The sequence below is a fragment of the Tachysurus fulvidraco genome, chromosome 14 (genome assembly GCF_022655615.1).
Source record: "Tachysurus fulvidraco isolate hzauxx_2018 chromosome 14, HZAU_PFXX_2.0, whole genome shotgun sequence".
NCBI classification, from domain to species: Eukaryota; Metazoa; Chordata; class Actinopteri; order Siluriformes; family Bagridae; genus Tachysurus; species Tachysurus fulvidraco.
The window spans coordinates 18,806,596-18,827,645 of NC_062531.1; the positions used below are offsets into that span (position 1 = coordinate 18,806,596).

Sequence of the window (21,050 nt, forward strand, 5' to 3'; positions counted from 1 at the left end):
TTCAGTCAGCTGCCATTTTAGCACAATATCTCTATGGCTAAGAGGACGCTTCCCTACCTTCTTCCCTAAAATTGACCAGTTAAATTGAAAAAAGAGGGTTGGATAAAAATAAACATTATATTATTCACCAAGAACCAAAAACAAAACAAAAAAAAACAGAATACCAAGCAATAAAATTGACACTCACTGCCTCCACCAGACTATGAGCGCTGCCTCTCTGCTGCAGATACTGACTGCTGTAGGCGGGTGGAATCTGTAAGAGGGAGGAAGTGGGTGTGACCGATTTGGGTGACCAATCATGGCCCTTCTGGGTGTACCAGGAGCTGCGACGAGCCAATGCTGGTGTGCTGCTGGCACTGGGTGGAGCTCCATGCCAGTCCACCTGGATGAGAGGGGTGTAGGATGGGGGCGTGTCCGGGGGCGTGGACCATGAGTGGATCGAGCATGTAGGAGAGAGTCGTGCTCGGCTGGAGTCTAGGCCAGCTACAGCCATCACCTGGGCAACATGCATTGGATGGATGCCGTTCAGTAATGGTGGTTATTAAGGGGGAAAAATAATAAGTGTAAAAAAACCAAGCAGTGGTACAGTATAGGTTAACATGTACATTGTACAGTTGTTCTAGGCACCTGCATTCCATGCAGTAAGCAGATAAACAGCATTTCTGGGATGTACACCAAAAATGTTGACCTATTTTACAGGATATGACTTACATTGTGTCTAAAATGATACATTATGTTATCAACCTAAATGAACAGCTGGCAAAAGATGCCAAGGAAACAAACGGCACATGCATAGCATGCTAGAGCAGATGACGTATGGTGCAATTCCTCTTATGGTTAAAATAAGTACAGGAATACATTTTAAAATTCTATAGACTTGGATGCATATTACTATTTTTCATAAAAGGTTAGAAAATGACATTTAAAATAAAAATAAAAAAAACCCCACAAAGATATTGATTTATTACTTTTTTTAGTAACACCCACAATATCATGTCATAGGTTATCAGGATGTTTTGTTCAACTGACATCAAGCAATAATATTTTAGATACAACCTGCAACCTACTTAAACTGGGACATGAGAAAACAGGCCTATGCAAGCTATCAAATGTATATAGCAAAGAATGTTGAAGGAATGAGCTGCCTAATCTGATCCCTCTGAATATCACTCATCACAGCTGGAGCCTAAACCAGACAATCGTACATGTTCTACTCAAATAATGATTCATTCATTATTCATGAATTACATTACAGTTAAATACTACAAGAACAGCCACTCAGCAGTGAAACTACATAGTTTCCCCTTAGTCAGACAGAACCGGTTTAGTTCATGACAGTGCTCTGTTTATACCTTTAAAATCCTATTTTCTAAATTAAATTAAAAAAGAAAATCTGGCCTTCATAGTCTACTGTAAGATACAAGCTGTTGTGGCGTATCACCGTAGCCTTGAGTGTGTTTGTGTGTGTTTACCTGATGCTGCATCAGTTGCAGAGGTAGAGCAGTGTGCTGATGAAAGGAGGGAGAATGAGGAGACTCATCCTGGCTTCTTTGTCTGCACAGACACTCAAAGTTGAAGGAAGGTCTACGAGGAGCTGCTTGGTCAAGCAGGGAAAAAAAATCACAATTCACATTTAACCTTCTTATAAATATTTTCGGAAACACTAATCATAGAAGTGAATTTCAGAATGTTGAACTCCAATCAATAACACTACTACTAACACATGCACATCTGGTGCAGCGGCGCAACTCGGACTTCGTCTCAGAATCCGTGAACCCAAATAATAATATCAATGACGATCATCTTGAACCTTAAACTTGTATAGGCTTACTGTTTATTTACTGTTATGTAGATTATTTACTGTATATAGTTATATTATAGAGTATATAGGTTTAAATAAATATGATTATATGTTTTTTGTGGCATGTATTAGAGACATCAGTTCCTTTTCAGTGAGGAACAAACAGACAAAACCACCAAGCCTACAGTGATGTGACTGTAGATTTTCTTTATGGAAACGACAGATCATATCTTTGGACAAACTTGAGATCTAATCTCACCCTGAGGTGTATAAGGCAGAAGTCTTCTCATGGGGGATTTCTTAGGTTCCTGGCAAATGGGCTGCTCATCGTCATCATTGAAACACTCAGGGTCTTGGTTGTCATGAGGAGGGTTCGACTCCAAACTGCTTACCGTGTCCTGATACTCTCTATATGACCTCCTGGGTCCAGAAAAGTAAGAAGGAAAAAGAAGCAGCATAAAGGCAATGAGCAAATATGTAACCTGATTAATAAACAAGTGTTGGATTTAAATGCCTTGTCAATCCTTGGTATTAGGACAGTGAGAAATGATGATAGAAAAATGTCTATTGATTGGTATTTTCCCCTATCGTCTGTAAACCCTAAAACACCTCCACACAAAACAGGCATCAGCCCGAATAACACACGAAAAACTTGTTTACTGTTTACTAATTATTTACTTTTTAGATTTTGTATTCATATTTTTTTGTATCGTATTTTGATTTTCTTGTTCTCGTTTATAAATAGTTCAGTGTCTGTTCAGTGTCCCAGGAGAAAAGAAAATGTGCCTTTCACTGGAGTTTAGTGACGATTACATTGTTTTGTATGGATCATTTTAGAGACAGCGTAATACGTCATGTTTATGTCATATTTATTGTTATTTCAATATGTTACACACCTGCTTCCCTCATCTACTGCCTTATCTGAAACCAAAACTCCTCACAGATCCCGTATAATTAAACTACTTCCAAGCTCCACCTGTGAAACCATGCCACTTCCAAAACTGCTGCTCATACAGCAACATACCCTGGTCCACATAGGTATGCCCTGCAGCCTACACCTGTGCAACCTCCTCAGTGTGTGCCATCACATAATGCCGAGTGGCATAAATCACAGTATAAGGACATTTCCATGTTGCCCAGCCCTGCTTGTTATGTCTACGCCAGTTATGTCTATGCCTGCTGTGATTTGAATGGGAGTGACAGCAATAATACAGTACACAGACATACCTGTCTCCAGCAAGCATGAGGTCATCCTCCTGAAATTCCTCCCCACTGTAATACTCCACTGAAGCTTTGTCATCATCGCTGACATCACTGTGTACAGAGGCTTGTCGGCAGATAGTGGGGTAAAAACCAGCTGTTGAGTCTGACCTGAAAGTGATTGGAAAAAGTAAATTTGCAAATGTTTTGTAAATTTGTGAATCATAAGAACTGTCATAAAAAAGTCTACATTAAAGCCGGTTTTATTGCTATGTAAATAAATGGATGAATATGTTCATATAGGCTTAATATCAGCATACAAGTACCTAATATAGGTCTCATAGTATCGTGGTCTGTCCCATCAGGCAGTCAGAGAAACAGGCAAACGTTTGCATACACAGACAGATGGATGGACAGATATAAAAGATAGAAAACAGTGATTAGATGAGGAAATATATTGTAACAAAGAATTTCTTTCAAAAAACCTGACTCTATGAGAGTTAGCATTAATGAGAGGCAGCAGTACCACATATTCATTTATATGACAGGGTTCAGAAATGGCTGCGCTGGTCATATAGAATTATTTACACCCTTCTTAAAAACGAGCTTCCATTTGCTCTTATGTCCTGTTACCATGGGGAAAAATAAGAAACTTCAAAACAAAAGGCTGATGATTGTTGACCTGCACAAATCAGCTATTGGATACAAAAGTACATAAGTTTGGAGACCTTCTGATATTATCTGTCAGAATGCTCTGCTGAGGTCAGACTAATGCAAAATCAGACTTTTTGGTCAGCATGTTTAGCAACAATGGAAACTTTGAAGGAGGGGGAAAAAAAGCATATCTATTCTGCGTACAGAAGGGAAAGTAAGCTCAAAAGATGCTGACTTGTTTTTTCAACACAGCATACTACATATGGTCTCTGCAGGGAAAGTGACTGGATTTATGAATTGAGATAAATCTTAATTGTTTTAGTCTTATCTATAGTGAATGCGGTCTGTGCTATTTGCACTCATATATTATATACATCAAGTCCAAAACATGAATTCTACTAATTTCAGGAACAAGTGTTTGGGGTTACCGAAAGTAATGTACTGGAATAAGTGTTCAGCTTCTGTACATACGGTATGTTATATATGCACTTTTAAAAATAATGTGCACTTCTGGTGTCACATCATAACACCTGCTGTACAGTTTAACCAAATGCCTATGAACAGTTCAGATCCTCAAGTTACATACACAAAGCTGTCAAACATCTATTTTTCATTTCTTTATTGTTGCCTTTTACCACGTCCTGGAAATACAAAAAAATACGAAGCTGTACACATTAGTACATTAGAAGCTGTGCACATTAGTCGATGCCGACCATTTATTACAAAAACAGAGCTAAAACGTATAACATCTGAAACATCTGATTCTTGTCATGACATTTTCATTACAGCTTTGATGGTAAAAGCAAAACAACATCCACGTAGGAGCACGGACATGGATTTAGGTCAGTACTTCAGTCAGGCTGAGGGAAATCGGCACACTGGACTCTGTAACAGTGACGCTAGGCATCATTGCCACATTGTCCTTAAAAGATTTTGCCAGCAGGAAATACATATTCGGAAACCATTTATCTGTAGGATCCAAGGTTAGGAACCCATGAATACACACTCTACATGACACTTAGCAATTTCCCAACAGAAGTGCTCTCACCTCTTAAAATGAGACTTTCGCTGTGATTCTGCATCACTCCTGAGGTTGAGGTAGGAACCCAGGGAAGACACCCGGCTTCTGGCGGGCCGATCTGTGGGAGGGCAGTAGTGCCCTCCGTTGGTCAGGACAGGCATGCATGGCACATTGGCATTGTTGAGGTTGGAGTTTGAGGACTTAGGGGACTTGAAGTACAGGTTGGGGTTTGAATACGGGCGATTTTGGGCATAAAGGGGCTGTGGAGGGGGCTCAACCTGCACATAAAAGGGAATGGGTGGGACATGAAGGGGTCGCTGGGTGACATTAGTGGACGTGGAAGAGCCTCTGTGATCCCCGTTTACATGATTGACGTGGTTTCCGAAGAGGCCACCATTTCTCTAGAGGGAGTCAGGGAAAGACAGGTAACAGAATGCATTCATATACATATATATATATATATATATATATATACATATATATATATATATATATATATATATATATATATATATATATATATATATATATATATATATATATATATGTATATATATATATATATATATATATATATATATACACTTGTCTATATAATGTGGTTATACATGATCAGAAAAGCTTCAAATAATTCTACAAATAATAACAGACTTTTAAAGAATGATTTATTTTAACATCATTGAACTCTATTTTTATGTTTTTGATGAATTACCTAAAACATATTATTATAGCATTTTCCTTCAAATTGAAGGAAAGTATACTTAAAGGTGTTATACTAGGTTATACTTCATTTTTATAAATTAATTTTAAACAGCTTCAGGAAAATACACCCTACTAAATTTTTTTTAATAAAGCCAAAATTCGTTTTTTAAAAATCTACTGTTTGGTTCTTGAACCAGTAACTCAAAACGAAGTAGCTACAATTTAGACATTTTATTAATTTTATCTGTATATTCTATTATAAAAACCATTATGGAAAGTGACAATATTTAAAACTGATGAAAACCATGATGTCTTGGACTGTTAGACTAACCCTGTATAAGAACCTACATGTATACATTACGTTCAGCAACACGTTCAACCTGCAACACTATTTTTAGAATCACTGATGACTGAAAAACTAGTTTTTACCCTGTATATGTCTTCTTCTTCATCAGGGTTAAAGTCTACCAGGTCTTCATCTTGTAGGTCACATGATATAGCTCTCCTAATCTCAGGGCCAATGTCGTGCAGCGTCCGTAGACCAGCCTATCACGAGAAAGATAAATGAAGTTAAACACACAAACCTTGGCTTGGTTTTTAAAAATAAATCCTACAGCTTATATTAAAAAGAATTCCTCACAGGGTTAAGCCAAATGTCACCACAAAGACATATTTCTACCATTATGGGGACATTTGAGCTACAAACATGGCCGTACACTCAAACACTAAATACTTATTTTGATCTTTTTGCACACTGTTTTTTACTTCAAATATACATTCATACTGTATAATCACCCCAAAAATGGCTATAGGTCATTATGCAAATACAATGTCACACACAAAGAAAATACAATGTCTGTGGTCAGGGGTGCAAGAGAACAAAACTGCTATGGTCATATAGCGAGGGGTGGCATACTCTCTCTCTCCTGTCAATCCCAGTGATAACAGTCAATTATAAATGTCTAAGCGTGTTCCTTATGCCACCCCCTGACACTGCCTAAGCAGCATTTTAGAAAGAGGTAGATGGCTCCTTTCACATGTATTAGAGGAAGCCTGTGATAGCCTTTGCGCACCCTGGTTGTGAGCTGCTGTGGGGTAGGAAAGACCTAACCGGAGAATTGAAATTGACCATGAATACTTTAGAGAGAAAGTCAACATATTGAAATGCCAACATTTTTGGCTTGGAATGCAGGTATCGTCTCACCTGTAGCGCAATGGAGGTGTTATGACTTGGAGGGTGTCGTCCCACAAGACCTAGCTCTTTGCGTTTTTTGAATTTTCTAAAGTAGTCCTGTATCAGGAAAGTGGCGTAGAACTTCCCCACAGTCACCTCATCATCTGAGGGAACAGAGCACACAAGCACTTTCTTGATCAACATCACAATGAAAATGTTCGCTAAATGCGTAACATGTAACATGTCTAAGAAGATGAAATCATCATACCTTATAGGATTGTTAAAAAAAAACACAGGTATTTGCTAAACCCAATATGTCTTATGGTACTTTTGTCTCATAGGTTCAGCTCTGTAATTAAATGAATTCAGTCTAATATGGTCAGAAAACATAATGAAATGTCTATTCCAGTACATTGTTTAAAATAGTTTCTATAGATACTGTTGCTATTGATACAGTATAGTCTGTGGAGTTGCATATTGAAAATAAAGATCTAAACTACAGGCAGGTCATCAAATTACTCTTATGTTTTTTTCTCATTCCCTAAAATCTTACTGGCTCATTGGGTTTTTATATTATTGTTTTTATGTCATATTTAGTTTGAAAACAAACAACATTCATTTCGGATTTTATTCATGTAATCAGATGAGAGAAAAGAGTGTAGCTTTTAATCTGAAGACCACCGTCCAAACTGTGAAGCATGGGGTGGTAGCATCACGTCGTGGGGTGTTTTGTTATTCTTATGTGTTAGGATAGGAAAATAGATCAACAGCGGGATTGGGGTCTGTTATCATTTCAGGTGTTGCTTATTTTACAGACATACTAATGTGTTTGATTTGTTGAATAACAGAGCAATTCTGCATGGTAAGCCTGATCATTTCTCTGATAAATCAAGCCTCAGAACTGGATCAACTCAGGCTAAGTGCAACTACAGTGTACCTGGTACTTCGATCTAAAATACATAATGTTTTCTCTGAATGTAAAATAGGTATTAGAAATTGTTTAAAAATACCCATATGAAACATTTCAGAATTCAGATTGACAAGTTCACTAAGAAATGATACAAGAAACAAAGAGAGAGATCTGTGTACGTGTGAATCTGTGTAAGTGTGTGCTGTTTGTCGACTCAGGGAACAGTTATTCGACCCTTATTTTTGTACAATGTATTCTTAAGAGATCTCTCGTTCTCAAAATATTCACATGAACGCACACCTCTTGTCACAATCGCATACAGTAATGTCCTCAAACATAAGGATAAATGACAAGCATTCATGAATTTGGGTTTGTGTTCAGATGAGTCTAACCTCCTGCAGGTGGAACCACTTGATCCAGGAGTTTTGAACTAGTTCTCTTCCAGATCTTCTTGATAACATCCCGCAGTTCCTCGTTGGCCTGTTCCAAATTTCCTGATACACACACATTTCATTTAAGATCGCATAATATAATCAACCATCAACCAAATACAACTTTTATTGACATAATAACGATCTATATAATTTATAAACCTGTGAACAATGAATAATCTTTCTTTTCCCTACATATAAAATGAATGTAGTTTACCAGATTTTAAAATGATTTAAATCCCCCTGCTACTGAATTAGAAAATGTGATTTTCTTTTTATTTCTTACTAGTCGGCTGTAATTCAAATATCATTTATTTTAAACTAATAATATCGATGTGTCTTGCAGACACTTCACAAAATTACAAGTAAAATATAAATATATACATACTGTACATGACACAAGTCGTAAAAGTGCATAGACACTTGACCTGCAAAATTTGGAACTGTCTAGAATGTGTTTTATATGCTGTAGCTTTACAGTTTCCTAAGCAGCATGACAATGCCCCTGTGCACAAAGCATGCTCCATGAAGACAAGGTTTGCCATTGGTGGAGTGGAGAACTCGTGTTCTGCACAGAGCCCTGACCTCGGCCACGCTGATCACTTGGGGATGAACTGAAATGCAAACTAACCTTGACCTCACCTTGACCTGCTCTTGTGGCTGAATGAACACAAATCTACCACAAAATCCAGTGCGAAACCTTCCCAGAAGAGCAAAGGAGATAGACTCCACATTAATGCCGGTGGCTTTGAAACGGTTTTGAATGTCCGACAAGCATACGTGGCCGTGTTGATCAGGTGAGCATATACATATGGCCATATAGTGTTTTAATAGCACATATGTCTCACAGTACACTCACTAGGGCTGCATCCAAGCAGAAATGAGCATGTGAATTTTTTTAATGGGCTCAATGGGTTTTTTAATAGTTTCTCAAAAACAGGCTCTTGCAAGATGAAATTTCCCAACACAAACAAATTCTCTAAAACGCACTGCAGTGCTTATTCACCTTCAGTTTTGATCTTCAGAGCTGTTCGGACCAGAGCAAAAAGGGTGGCATTAAACATGACAGTCCCATCACTGTTTAGAGGCATGTTCATGGCAACCAGCCTCTAAAAAAAAACAAAGGCAATGTTGTTTCAGGGTCATGAACAAAGGCACAAAGGTTTTGTTCCAGATAATGTCATTACCTGTGTGTGTGTGTGTGTGTGTGTGTGTGTGTGTGTGTGTGTGTGTGTGTGTGTGTGTGTGTGTGTGTGTGTGTGTAAGACACTATCTTTAGATATCTGTAGCTTTAGATTTAGGTTTTCACATTTGGGTGTGTCTGCATTTAAAAAGTGGATAATTTAATATGGAATTGATATTGATGTGTGTGTACGTGTTTTACTCTCACCTTACATGCCACCCTGTGGGGACAGAGTTTACCAAAGCCCAGGGGTGGCTGAATTCTACGCAATAATGTCACAACATCCAAGTGTTTAATCCTGCCTCTGAGAAAGATATAAACATACTGTAAGAACAAAAAACATCACATGCTCGTGTACACCGATACAGAATGCTGGGGAATGCTCACTTTGCCTCTGGGTCATATTCAGACCAAATCCGCTTGAATTCGTCCAAGTGATGCGGCCCAAGGATTGACCAGTCGCGTGTCAGATAGTCAAAATTGTCCATAATGACAGCCACAAACAAATTGATGATCTGGAACAGATTTGTAAGGTGTTGCAACACAACCTGGATGTACATTAAAACGTATAATGTAAATGTACAATATTTGTCTCAAATACCAGAAAAGCACAGAGCATGTAGAAGCTGATGAAGTAGATGATTGCAAAACTACTGCCACATGACTTCTCTTCTCCAGGGGTGATCTCGGATTCAGCGTCACACAGTTGACCAGGCAGACATGCAAGCATGATCTCCTGCCAAGCTTCTCCTGTAGCACACCTAGAGTTAGAGAGAGAGAGAGAGAGAGGGGAAGTGATTAATATTGGTATGTATTTAATTCTATAACGGGCATCACCAAATGGCGGACCACGGTCCGGATCTGGACCGAGTGATGGGTCTGCCCGAACCCGTTAAAATTCTAATATTATCATATTAAGCATCTCCTTATTATAATCTAATATTATAAGATTATATAAGCTCTTTGATATTAATAAAAAAAAAATCTTTCGTTCATGCGCAGTTAATCTAGTTATTACGACAGGAGCGTCATCAAAAGCCAAGCCAAAAACATTGTTTCTGTTCCATACTCCAGAGCAGAAGGTGGCAGTAATGCACCTAATTACGATAGCAGGACAATTAAGATTCAACCTGCTGGCAGGACAGTTACATGTCCATTTCTCTCACTAGGAACAGAAGATGGAAAGGGAGTAAGGAGAGGTGGAAAGGAGAGAGGAAAAAGGGAGCTGCTCAAAGCTCTGCACTTTTCTTTTATTCAGTAAATTCTGCCCTGTTCTATTTTACTTGAAATGTTCTTTTGCCTAAGGTTCCTGTGTTATTAATGTAGTTAATGCTTAAAAAAGGGGGCAGCTCAACAGTCTTTTGTTTAATTTTTTTTCTCAAAGATTAAAAGCACTTTTCTTTTATTCAAAAGATTCTGAATGTTTTACATTACTTGAAATATAGGCCGTAAGTTCAGGCTGCACAAAGCTGTGTTTGCACTTTTTATTTATTTTATTCAGAAGAAATTCAGTGTCTGTTGTCTGTTACTTGACATGTAGTAAAGACAGCTACAGTATTGTTTTCCATTCAAGTGCCATACTGTACAAGTTCAGACTTTGTAAACACTTGAAATTTAACAATAAATTATATAGAAATGTATGTGCGTTATTGATTTTATTAACATGAGGGTACACTATTGTAAGTGACAATATGAGATTCGGACCTTTGCTGGGACTAAATTTTAGTAACTGGACCTCTTTGAATTTTAATTGAATACCCCTGTTCTATAATATATTTGCCAATTTGCAGCAAAATGTACTTTATACCAAAATGAAAAACTGAAAAAGTTTAGATTTAGATGCTTATTTTATTTCCAAAATGAAACTTCCAAACCTGTGCCAACAGTTTGTGGACAAACCACATGGCTGTCTGTAGCAGAGGATCTGTTACAATTCACTGTAGTATAACTAGTTCATATGTATGTATGATTTTGTGACATTGAGTGCTTGAGTGAAATAATCTGCTGGGTCTGAATGGACTTAAGAGAAAAAGTAAGAAAGAAAGAAACAATCGAAACAAAGACACAAGCTATAAACTTAATACCTTTATATTAAAAACGAGTTACTTTATGGTTGATTGTTATTCACCTGGAAATACTGCCAGCCTGTATATTTGTATATGTATAAAATTCATGTTTGTACCTAAACAGCAGGAGTACAGCTTGTGGAAAAGTCTGGAAGTTGTTGTTGCGATTAATGTGAGTGCCGTCCACCATCGCGATCTTCCCGAATACCTAAACCAAAAGCGACACGATTCAGATCAAATCTCAAATTCTGGCTTTGGGTTCTGCACTAAAATTATACCTACCGATCCTATCAGGTACCACATACACTGTCACTCACACACACTGCACTTATATATGATCAGTATAACACAAACGTGTTTTTAACCTGCATCCCGATTACTGCGTAGATGAAGAAGAGCATGGCTATCAGCAAAGCGACATACGGCAGAGCCTGAGGGAAACAGAGGAGAGGTAGAAAGGAGATAATCAGCGATGCTAATTATATCCGTTCACCATCACTATTCCTGTTTGTGATGAGGTGGTGGATGAGGCTACACCGAAGCACACCTGAAATGACTTGATGAAAGTCCAGAGCAGTGTCCGAATGCCCTCTCCTCTGCTCAGCAGCTTGACCAAACGCATGACTCGAAACAGACGAAAGAATGTGATTGAAATTCGTCCGCTATCCTCTGTGTTCTAAAACCAAAATGAAGTAAGTGAGAGAATGTACATGTACACACACACAAAAAAAGCACAAACACAAAAACTTTAGCGGCAAATGATAAAGTTGAAATGGTGATAGGGAAACGTAGGTCTGAAACGCATGAGCACTTTAGACTTACAAATCCCATCATCAAGCTCTCTGTATGAAAAAAAAAGGAGTGTTTTGTGAAGTATTTGTAAATGCAAGTGAAGCGAGTCTGTTTCCAATTCTGCGTCTGAAGAATTACAAACAGAGATGCATGCAGAGAATATGATCCTGAATGGACTCCATGTGGACCCCATTTCCCATGCATCAGCTACAGCTATCCATGCCCTTGGGTCAGGCGGTTTTATAAAACATGCATTCAGGACTTCGGGCCTGTCAGCCACCTCGGCATTCTTCATTCTCATCAAAGTCGAGAGGGAACAAAGTTTCCAAGTAATTCCATTTTACAAATAAAAATTCATGAAATAAATAAACAATCAGGTATAAGAGAACACTTGACTCACAATGAATGATAAATAAAGATGAATGAATTGCAGTAGGTGCTTATTAACTTCTTCACACTCATGCTAAATGTCATGACTCTGCTAGCTTACATCCATTCAGAGCCATTCATAGCTTTGCTGAATAAAGTAGTCCTTTGAAAAGTAGCACTAACAAACGGATAAAAGTACAGTACGGTACAGTATGGGGCTTCTTACCCCTCGCTCCACTGCCACTACTGGAGCTTCGGTATGCTTTAAAACCAAAGTACTAAAGTTAGCAACTCCCTACATCATTCCTTTTTTACTGAATAGCATCTAGTAATAATAATAATAATAATAATAATAATAATAATAATAATAATAATAATAATAAAAGTCTACAATTTAGTTTAGCCAGTTTACTATTAAATTCAACATGCGAAACAACATGCACACTAACAAAAAGAACACGTTCTATTTCCTTAACCAAACATGCCTGATGTCTGATGAAGAGATTTCCGTTCTGAATATAACTGTTTTGTGTATTTATATGTACAGTTGAGTGCAAAGGTTTGAGACACCTGTGTTTTGTTTTTTTTTTAATGGTAAAAAAAATATTTTTTTAATCGAATCGAAAATTCTAAAGAATTTGAAATGTATTGACAATTAATTAAATTAGTCTCCTGTGTGGCAGGAGAAACAGAAAGGTCTTGGCTCTGTCGTTTACTCCTTCTGTCAGGGATACTATGCGATTCATAAAGCATCTGTGAGCTCATGTATGTGGAAGAGGGCAGAAATCGCTTTTCTTTGCCTATGCATGAGCAGAAGTTTGAAAATGATGACGCTGACTGAATTCTCATTCTTCAGAGAAAGTACCCTCTGGAGTTAGTAGCTGTTGTATGAGAGGCTAGCTGGTAGGTAGGAATTGGGGTAAAGATATTTGAATTGAATAGAAAATACACTATCAGACATCAGCTATTTGATATTTTCTGTTACATGTGACCTTCAAACCTAACATGATATAGGCCTTCAAATCACTGGCTTATTGTAAACTCAGGCTAAAAAGAATCTTCTTTCACATTTCACACTGCTCATACTTTATCTGGGATTATAAATGAATCTTGGATATTTCATACTGTAATCTGCCTCTAATCTGTTTATTATTTTTTTTTTTTGCTGCACCAACAATCATGATAGGATAAACACAGCACATGACAAATTTAAATAATGGCCTATCTCAAGCTTTTACATCAATTAAATGTAAACAGTTTGTCAAATTTTTTTATTTTTATTTATTATTTTTTTTAAAGGACAGATCTGAAAGCCCGAGCAGAAATTGTTTCATTCTTTCACAGATTTCTACACGGTTATTTCTGATCCATCCAGGTGGTCCTCAACAGACTTTTCTAAGCATAAGGGTTAAAATAAAATTGTCTCCTCTTCTTGCCAACGATCATGTTTTCTGTCACCATTTACGACACAACACACAAGGTTTCCGTGACTGTATAGAGCAGCCGATATGAAGCATGCTCTGTCTTTTGCATTTAAGCATAAAAACCTTAAGCATCTAATTGTGACATGTCTATATTCCTGGCATGGCAATGTGAGGTTAACTCTGCAAAAGTGCTGTAAGCCTACTTTAGAGCAGGTTTTAATAACCTTGAAGTGAAAAAGTTGTGCTTTTCAAAAGTCTGGTTAAAAAGTTGTCAAAAATACAAGTGCGAAATGTTTCTGTACTTGGGGTTAAAAGCAGGGTTTAGAATGATGATAACCCAGAGTTATACTGCATGATAAGCTGTTATGTCTTGTCGCTGTAAATTTGTTTATTCGTCAGTTGGGGCTACAGGTTTGCAGGATTTTGCACTCAAATGTAGCCTGGAAAGTTTAATATTCTAAAATACTTTAAAAAAAAAAAAAAGGTCATAATAAATAAAACAATATGCTGGTATTAGAATTTTCATCTTTAGAAATCACTTCAGAAAACACACACTTGCAATTAAGGTAATATCCAGACTATATGATTATATATGACAACATTATAACATAACATTACAGTGCAAAGCACGGGGACATTAATACAGCAACTCTGTATGTGTAGGGCCTTGCAGATATCCTTTAGCACTGCTGTTGCTTTGCATAGCAATGCTTTTTGTTTATACAAATTCAAACACCAGAATATTTATTGTTAGTCATCATTTTGGTGAAGCTGGTATCTACTAGGAAACCACTGCAAGACCCTTCACTCAGGAGGGGGATTCAGCCAAGCAAACGGGACCACTACTTACATTGATCTCTGTGATTGCAATGTCAACGACGCTACCAACAACAATTAAGGCATCAAACGTGTTCCATGCATCGGTAAAATAGTGCTGCTCACACCCACCAAACAAGAGATGTGGGACAGGAGAAAGAAAGAAAGTGTAAGGGAGGGGGAGGGGTAGAAAGAGAGACACAGAAAAGAAAGCCAAAAGTTATGATGGTGCAGCCATTGAAATAGAGTTGACGAGGGAGCACTGTGTTTGCTAAATGCTAACATATAACATCATCATAATGTAGGACATGATGCATTTCATGGTACACGTAAAAGAATAAATAGCGTGCAGCCCTGCATAGCATTAGTTCATCTCCATGATAGTGCAGTGCTACTTAATACATGATTCTGATTGGTCAGAATCAATAGGTTTATATTAATGCACTATTTTGGGCACATTACCGTTTCTAAACTAACAGCTCATTCACAGGGACTAATATGGTAGACGTTCTACATACGGCTTTTTGTTTTTAAAAAAGAAAAGAAAGATGAAAAATATCTAAAAATATCTTTAATTGTTGATATAGAAAATGATCTGTAAGGATACACAGGTTTGGATATTATTGAAGAAAATTTAAGTCTCTGGTGTCAGTATGTTTTTTTAGGACAGAGGCTCCTGGATTTCCAGCAAGCTGTGCTTTTTTGGTTAGTTAAATTAAAGAGAGACAAAATAAATAATAATAATAATAATAATAATAACAATAATAATAATAATAATAATAATAATAATAATAATAATAATAATAATAATAATAATAATAATAATAATAATAAAAGGCTGGTGAAAGAACTGCATTACCATACTTCATGTTAGTTGTTCTGATAGTGGGGTCTGGGACCACCACAGGTCCATGAAATACAGACAGGATTTCCATGATTTATTTATTTAAATAGATTTTATTTCATTTATAAACTTGTTTAATTTAGATACTTAATTCAGAAAGCACATATAATATTAGACTTATTATTTTAGCATTTTAATTGGTTCCTGTCCATGAATTTGATTGTTTATTGGATGTTCCAAGGGTGCCAGTTTTTATTTATTTATTTATTTATTTATTTATTTTTGCCACACTGTGTACATCACTCCTCTCTCTTCTACTACAGCAGCGTTAGCAACATCAGCAGATATTTTTATTTTACCTACAAATATGAAAGTTCATCAGGTGAAGATAAAAATTAAGAAGAGATGCCAGCATCTAGCATGGAAACGTACAAATGAATCGGAGCCAGCTGGCATGCTTTAAATTGCGTGTGGGATCTATTTCTACTGGCAGTCGTTTCAAAAAATCCATCATATGTTGTTGTCCTTCGACTGCTCCATGTTCGCGGTCACCACAAAGGGTCATCCGATCTGCATATTTTGATTTGGCACACAACCAAATGGTTTATGCAACCCTCTCATTTTAACCAAGCCCTCAGCAGCTGGGTCGTTTTGCTGCCCGAGAATCAAACCCAGGCCGCGGTGGTGAGAGCGTAGGATTTTCCCGGACCACCATTTGTGAAAAATCCACAAATCCATCATATAAATGTTTAAAAAGTGTCAATTAAATGTTGCACTCATTGCGGTATGAGTAAGGAATAAGTGTATTCCATACGTATAATAACTGGCATTAATAAGAAAAAAAAACGTTGGAGCATGCCTTTAAGTAAATAATCAGCGACAGTGTGGTATGTAGGTTGGAAAGATATATACATACAGTATAGAGCACTTTATAGTCTGGTTCTTAAACCTGATGCAGTCTTTTTTCCAACTGAATATAAATTCGGTTTAAGACTCTTGCAAACACAGTGCCCCCCTGCAATCAGAGCATGGTTACCATAGATACAGTGTATATTTATAACATTTTAACACTTTCTAGTGTGGCCTGGATCTATGGTGTCTGCTCTGGTGGTTAAACTCAGTATACACAGAATTTACAGAGGTGATATACAGTACAAGGCCTGTGTCCTATTTCGACAAGCCCGGAGTGAGAGAGGAGTAAGAGGATGAGTGTAGTTAGAGGAGTGAGGTTGGGGGTGCGGGGCGGGGCAGGGCGGGGCGGGGCGGGTAACTGTACTCACATCTACCTGACTCAGAATGATGTGTACTACGCTGCCAATCACGACCAGGGCATCAAACACATTCCAGGCATCGCCAAAATAACCCTAGGCAAAGAGGGTTAACATCCAGCCAGAAAGGAAGGAGGGAGGGGTGGGGGGCAGGAGAATAAATATGGAGGGATTAAGTTAACAGCTCTTGGGACAAACATAGAAAACTAAGGGATCCTTTGGAATTTGGGAAGAGAGGAAAACTCTATGTTGTTCCAGTAGCACAGCAAAATCCTATTCTAGGTTCTAAGAATTCTCTCTGCAGTGTAAGGTCAGGTATCATACCCTGGGTTTGAAGGCGATGAGTTTAAGAATCATTTCCACTGTGAAGACTCCCGTGAACATCATGTTGAGAATGTCCATAGCATAATTAAAGCGATGAGACTGGCCATGATGCTGTATGGACAGTAAAAAATAATTCATTATAAATTTCAGAACAATTTGAATCTAATTTCCAAGTTTCTGCAGAAAAGATTTCAGGTAAAGGAATCACTTCCTGCTTACCTGAACAGCCAGACAGAGCGTGTTGAGGATGATGAGAATGAACATGATGTATTCGAAACCAGTGGAATTGACCACATACCAGAACTTATATTGGTAATGGTTCTTTGGAATATATCTCCGCAGTGGACGAGCTTTTAAAGCGTACTCCACACACTGACGCTGTTGAGGATGAGACAGACACAAAGTAAGTGCGGAAGTGTACTTAAATATACACATCGTATGGATAACAGTTCAGCTGGAGGACATGGGAGGGACAAGAACAGAGGAGAGGAGAGGAGAGAGGGGAAAAGAGGAAAGAATGGGAAATAATAGTGCATGACAGGATTAGAGGAAGAAAAGAAAAAGAAAATAAAGAGCCAATAAAGGTTAGAGAGGGAAGGAAAGGAAGGAAAGGAAAGTTAAAGCACTGCCAGCAAATGCCCCATAAACTGATGTTTTTTGCTCGACTGCAGCATCACCAACATTCCACTAAAAGTTTGAGGCACATTCTTACTTACTAAAATGAAGAGACAAGAGGCTAAATAAGACTCACAGTCCTGCTTGTGTGAATAAAACCAAACAGCAAACAAATGCTCCAGCCTGAATTACATAAATACTTCACAATCTATCAGCCTTCAGACCTGGTTTTTGTCCAGCTCACAGTTCTTGTACTCCTTCTCTCCTTGCTCCTGGAAGGTGACAATGACGAAACCCACAAAGATGTTCATCATGAAGAAGGCGATGATGATGATGTAGATAATAAAGAAAATGGAGACCTCGATGCGGTAGTTGTAGATCGGCCCCATGTTTTCTCGGTTGGAGTCTATAGCCTTGTATAAGAGACTTGAGGGAAGATATATGCATGCAAAGAGCCAAAAAATGGGATAAGTAAAATAATATAACAAATCTACAGCAGATTTTGCATTTGCAGCTTACTAAACATGTGACACTAAAAACATATGTTATACATGTTTTTTGGTGTTAAAGACCGAAGGTGCTCTTACGCTGGCCAGCCCTCAAAGGTTGACACAGTGAAGAGAGCCATCATAGCATTCAGGACGTTGTCAAAGTTGAATTCGCTGTTGTACCACTTCCTCTCCCGCACTTGTGGCGATGCATTATCACCAATATTATAGAGTATGAATGTCCCCCTGTAGAAACGAACCACACACACACACAAAATACAAAGTGTTGTAACATAATGCTACTATCTGTATCTGTTTAATGCTCTAAATATTGATCTATGTCCCTTTCCTTTGTTTCCTATCTTTTCATTTCCATTTCCTTCCCTATTATTATTAGTTTCTTTTGCCTTTCCTTTTCCTTTCATTCATCTATGTTTTTTATTTCATTCCCCATTATTTCCATTCCATTTTTCTTATCTTTACTTACCTTGTTCTCCCCTAGACCATCATTTCTTCTTTTTTATTTCTTTCCCTATTACTCCTTTGTCTTTTGCCTTTCCCTTTCTTCTCTGTCTTCTTTTTCATTTCCTTTTTCATTTCCCTATAATTTGCATTCTTTACTATTTTTCCTTTCCTGCCCTGTTCCTTTACGCCTCTGACGTTTCCTCAACCTCGCTGAAAAATCACTGAAGAGTCAAAAAACAAAATGCATTTCACCTATTATTGTTTTACTTCATTTATTATGGTTTTCTATATATTATTGATCCAGATAAAAGGTCTGGACTGAATACCAAGGGTAATAATCTACTTTTAACACTCACTGGCATTCTTCTTTATTCAGCTTGGCTTCATCTGTACAGCGGTAAAACTTCCCCTAAACACAACAGATACTGTACATTACACCACAGATCTACTGTTTGTTAGTATAATGACATATCCTTTTATTCATAATGACACAAAAGAAACAACGATTACTTCAATTATCCTGTTTGATTGACTTACCTTGAAGAGCTGCACCCCGATGCAGGCGAACATGAACTGTAGCAGAGTGGTGACGATCATGATGTTCCCGATGGTTCTGATGGCCACAAACACGCACTGCACCACATGCTTAAAAGATGAAAATGGCAGAGTTCAGAACTTTCATGTGAAATGATCACAGTGACACAATTTGAATGTTCAGTAAGGAATGGATGTGTTAATGAATTGAGTACTTATTAAATAAATACTGGAGTGAAAAACGTAAACAGTATACAGAGTAAATAATATTTATTGTATTAACATGAGTGTATTGGTGTAGCAGTTGCCTGACCCGACATCATAAATAAAGAACGAATAAATAATGAAAAACAACCCCTGTTTGCGGTTCTCCAAAAAAATCAGGGCCCTGGGAATTACTCAGCCTTTCAAAATGAGTCATAAATGGGAACAAATCAATTTCAGCCATTGCAATACACTGAGTGGCTTCGCTGTCTTTAAGCTGGTCAGTGGCACTTTAAGCTGGTCAGTTTCCCATGTTGCCGTTTCTCCAAGTGCATGCAATAGTAGTTTGCATTAGAATTTATATATATATATATATATATATATATATATATATATATATATATATATATATATATATATATATATGAACATACAATCATTATATAAAGTAAAACAAAACAGAAATTATTATCTGCTACATTATATTGCTTGATCTTAAACAGTGGCATGAATGAATCGGACAGCAAGCCTGAATGGATCATTTAACACAGAAACGATTCAGAATCATCGAAAGGACCAAGAGTATTAACTGTAGGAACTTTAGTGAGTAGGAACTGTAAGAACTTTTCCAATTTCTCCATCCATTTTCTGACCAGCTTATCCTACATGAGGCCACAGGGAGCCTGGAGTCTAATCCAGGGGAGTCAGGGCACGAGGAGGGCATGCTGGAACAGGTACCATCCCATTGCAGGGCACAGTCTCACACACACACACACACACTCACTCATTTACACACTGTGGACAATTTAGAGATGCCAATCAGCCGTACGATGCATGTCTTTGGCCTGGGGGAGAAAACCAGTGTACCTGGAAGAAACCCCTGAAGCACAGGGAGAACATACAAACTCTGTGCACACAGTAAGAAGGCCAATGGGGTGTCATCAGTAAGTTTTAAATTCTATTAAGCTAATATTGTATTGGTATAATAACATACTATTAGACTATTAATATCTAATAATGCATAAGTAGTTTAGCTATACACACACACTGAGTGCTGGTCTTACTTTCAGTCCTTTGGCCCTGTTGATGGCTCGAAGTGGACGAAGCACTCGCAGTACTCTCAGAATCTTTACTACGGAAATGGCAGAGGACCTGTAAACAATACACACAGTTCAAAAAAAGCCTTCTTTTATAGTTAGGGTCCAAATAAATGTGTAGTTCTATTACTCTTTGTGTATATATGAGGCTTAAACAGTTCAGTGTTTAAAACAATCTCATAAGAGACCAGTCCTACAAAATAATTATTGTAAACAAATGTAACTTGTGTTTGTTGTGTTCTTAATGTTTTTCCTGTTTGTTTGTGCTAAGGTTGCTAAGGTTATTCTGTGTGTGCTGTACTGTACATACTGTATGCCAAAGGACACCAAAGAGACTCCAACAACTAGCAAATCCAGCAGGTTGAAGTAGTTTCTGCAGAACGCTCCTTTGTGCAGAAATGCGCCGTAGGCCGTCATCTGAATGAAAATGTCACAGTGAATAATAGCCCAGCAGACATATAACAGACAACATGAAAAAGTAAAAGCCACGATCAGAAAATGACTGCCTTCAGCAAGCCAGGCTTACTACTGCACCGGAATGCAGGTGTATATGCGTACATTCCCCTCAAATACCAAAGATCATGTGATATGAGGTCATTCAGGGTGGTTGTGGTATTATTTTAGTAGGAGTGTGGTATTGGATGTGACTTTAGTGGAATATTCCAGTA

The 21,050-nt window shown here is 37.7% G+C and overlaps 1 protein-coding gene across 36 annotated transcripts in view; it reads right to left on the reverse strand.

Moving 5' to 3' along the window:
* The window catches only part of cacna1db (calcium channel, voltage-dependent, L type, alpha 1D subunit, b), a 116,954-nt gene that overhangs the window by 5,932 nt on the left and 89,972 nt on the right, over positions 1-21,050 (reverse strand). For 12 of the 36 annotated variants that reach the window (XM_047800048.1, XM_047800050.1, XM_047800046.1 and 9 more), the window contains 27 exons: positions 20,693-20,799; positions 20,350-20,437; positions 19,085-19,192; positions 18,904-18,956; positions 18,182-18,328; positions 17,819-18,020; positions 17,199-17,357; positions 16,980-17,090; positions 16,674-16,751; positions 14,578-14,661; positions 12,530-12,565; positions 11,690-11,818; positions 11,508-11,573; positions 11,259-11,350; positions 9,678-9,837; positions 9,464-9,591; positions 9,284-9,380; positions 8,900-9,002; positions 7,855-7,956; positions 6,583-6,716; positions 5,808-5,924; positions 4,704-5,077; positions 3,328-3,354; positions 3,029-3,172; positions 2,061-2,221; positions 1,473-1,594; positions 188-496 (listed from right to left, as the gene is read on the reverse strand). In XM_047800048.1, the coding sequence (XP_047656004.1) occupies positions 188-496; positions 1,473-1,594; positions 2,061-2,221; positions 3,029-3,172; positions 3,328-3,354; positions 4,704-5,077; positions 5,808-5,924; positions 6,583-6,716; positions 7,855-7,956; positions 8,900-9,002; positions 9,284-9,380; positions 9,464-9,591; positions 9,678-9,837; positions 11,259-11,350; positions 11,508-11,573; positions 11,690-11,818; positions 12,530-12,565; positions 14,578-14,661; positions 16,674-16,751; positions 16,980-17,090; positions 17,199-17,357; positions 17,819-18,020; positions 18,182-18,328; positions 18,904-18,956; positions 19,085-19,192; positions 20,350-20,437; positions 20,693-20,799 (3,438 nt within the window). Of the gene's footprint in view, positions 1-57; positions 66-187; positions 497-1,472; positions 1,595-2,060; positions 2,222-3,028; positions 3,173-3,327; positions 3,355-4,703; positions 5,078-5,807; positions 5,925-6,582; positions 6,717-7,854; positions 7,957-8,899; positions 9,003-9,283; positions 9,381-9,463; positions 9,592-9,677; positions 9,838-11,258; positions 11,351-11,507; positions 11,574-11,689; positions 11,819-12,529; positions 12,566-14,577; positions 14,662-16,667; positions 16,752-16,979; positions 17,091-17,198; positions 17,358-17,818; positions 18,021-18,181; positions 18,329-18,903; positions 18,957-19,084; positions 19,193-20,349; positions 20,438-20,692; positions 20,800-21,050 lie in introns of all 36 variants that reach the window. The other 24 variants (XM_047800070.1, XM_047800054.1, XM_047800079.1 and 21 more) reach the window with 9 other exon arrangements.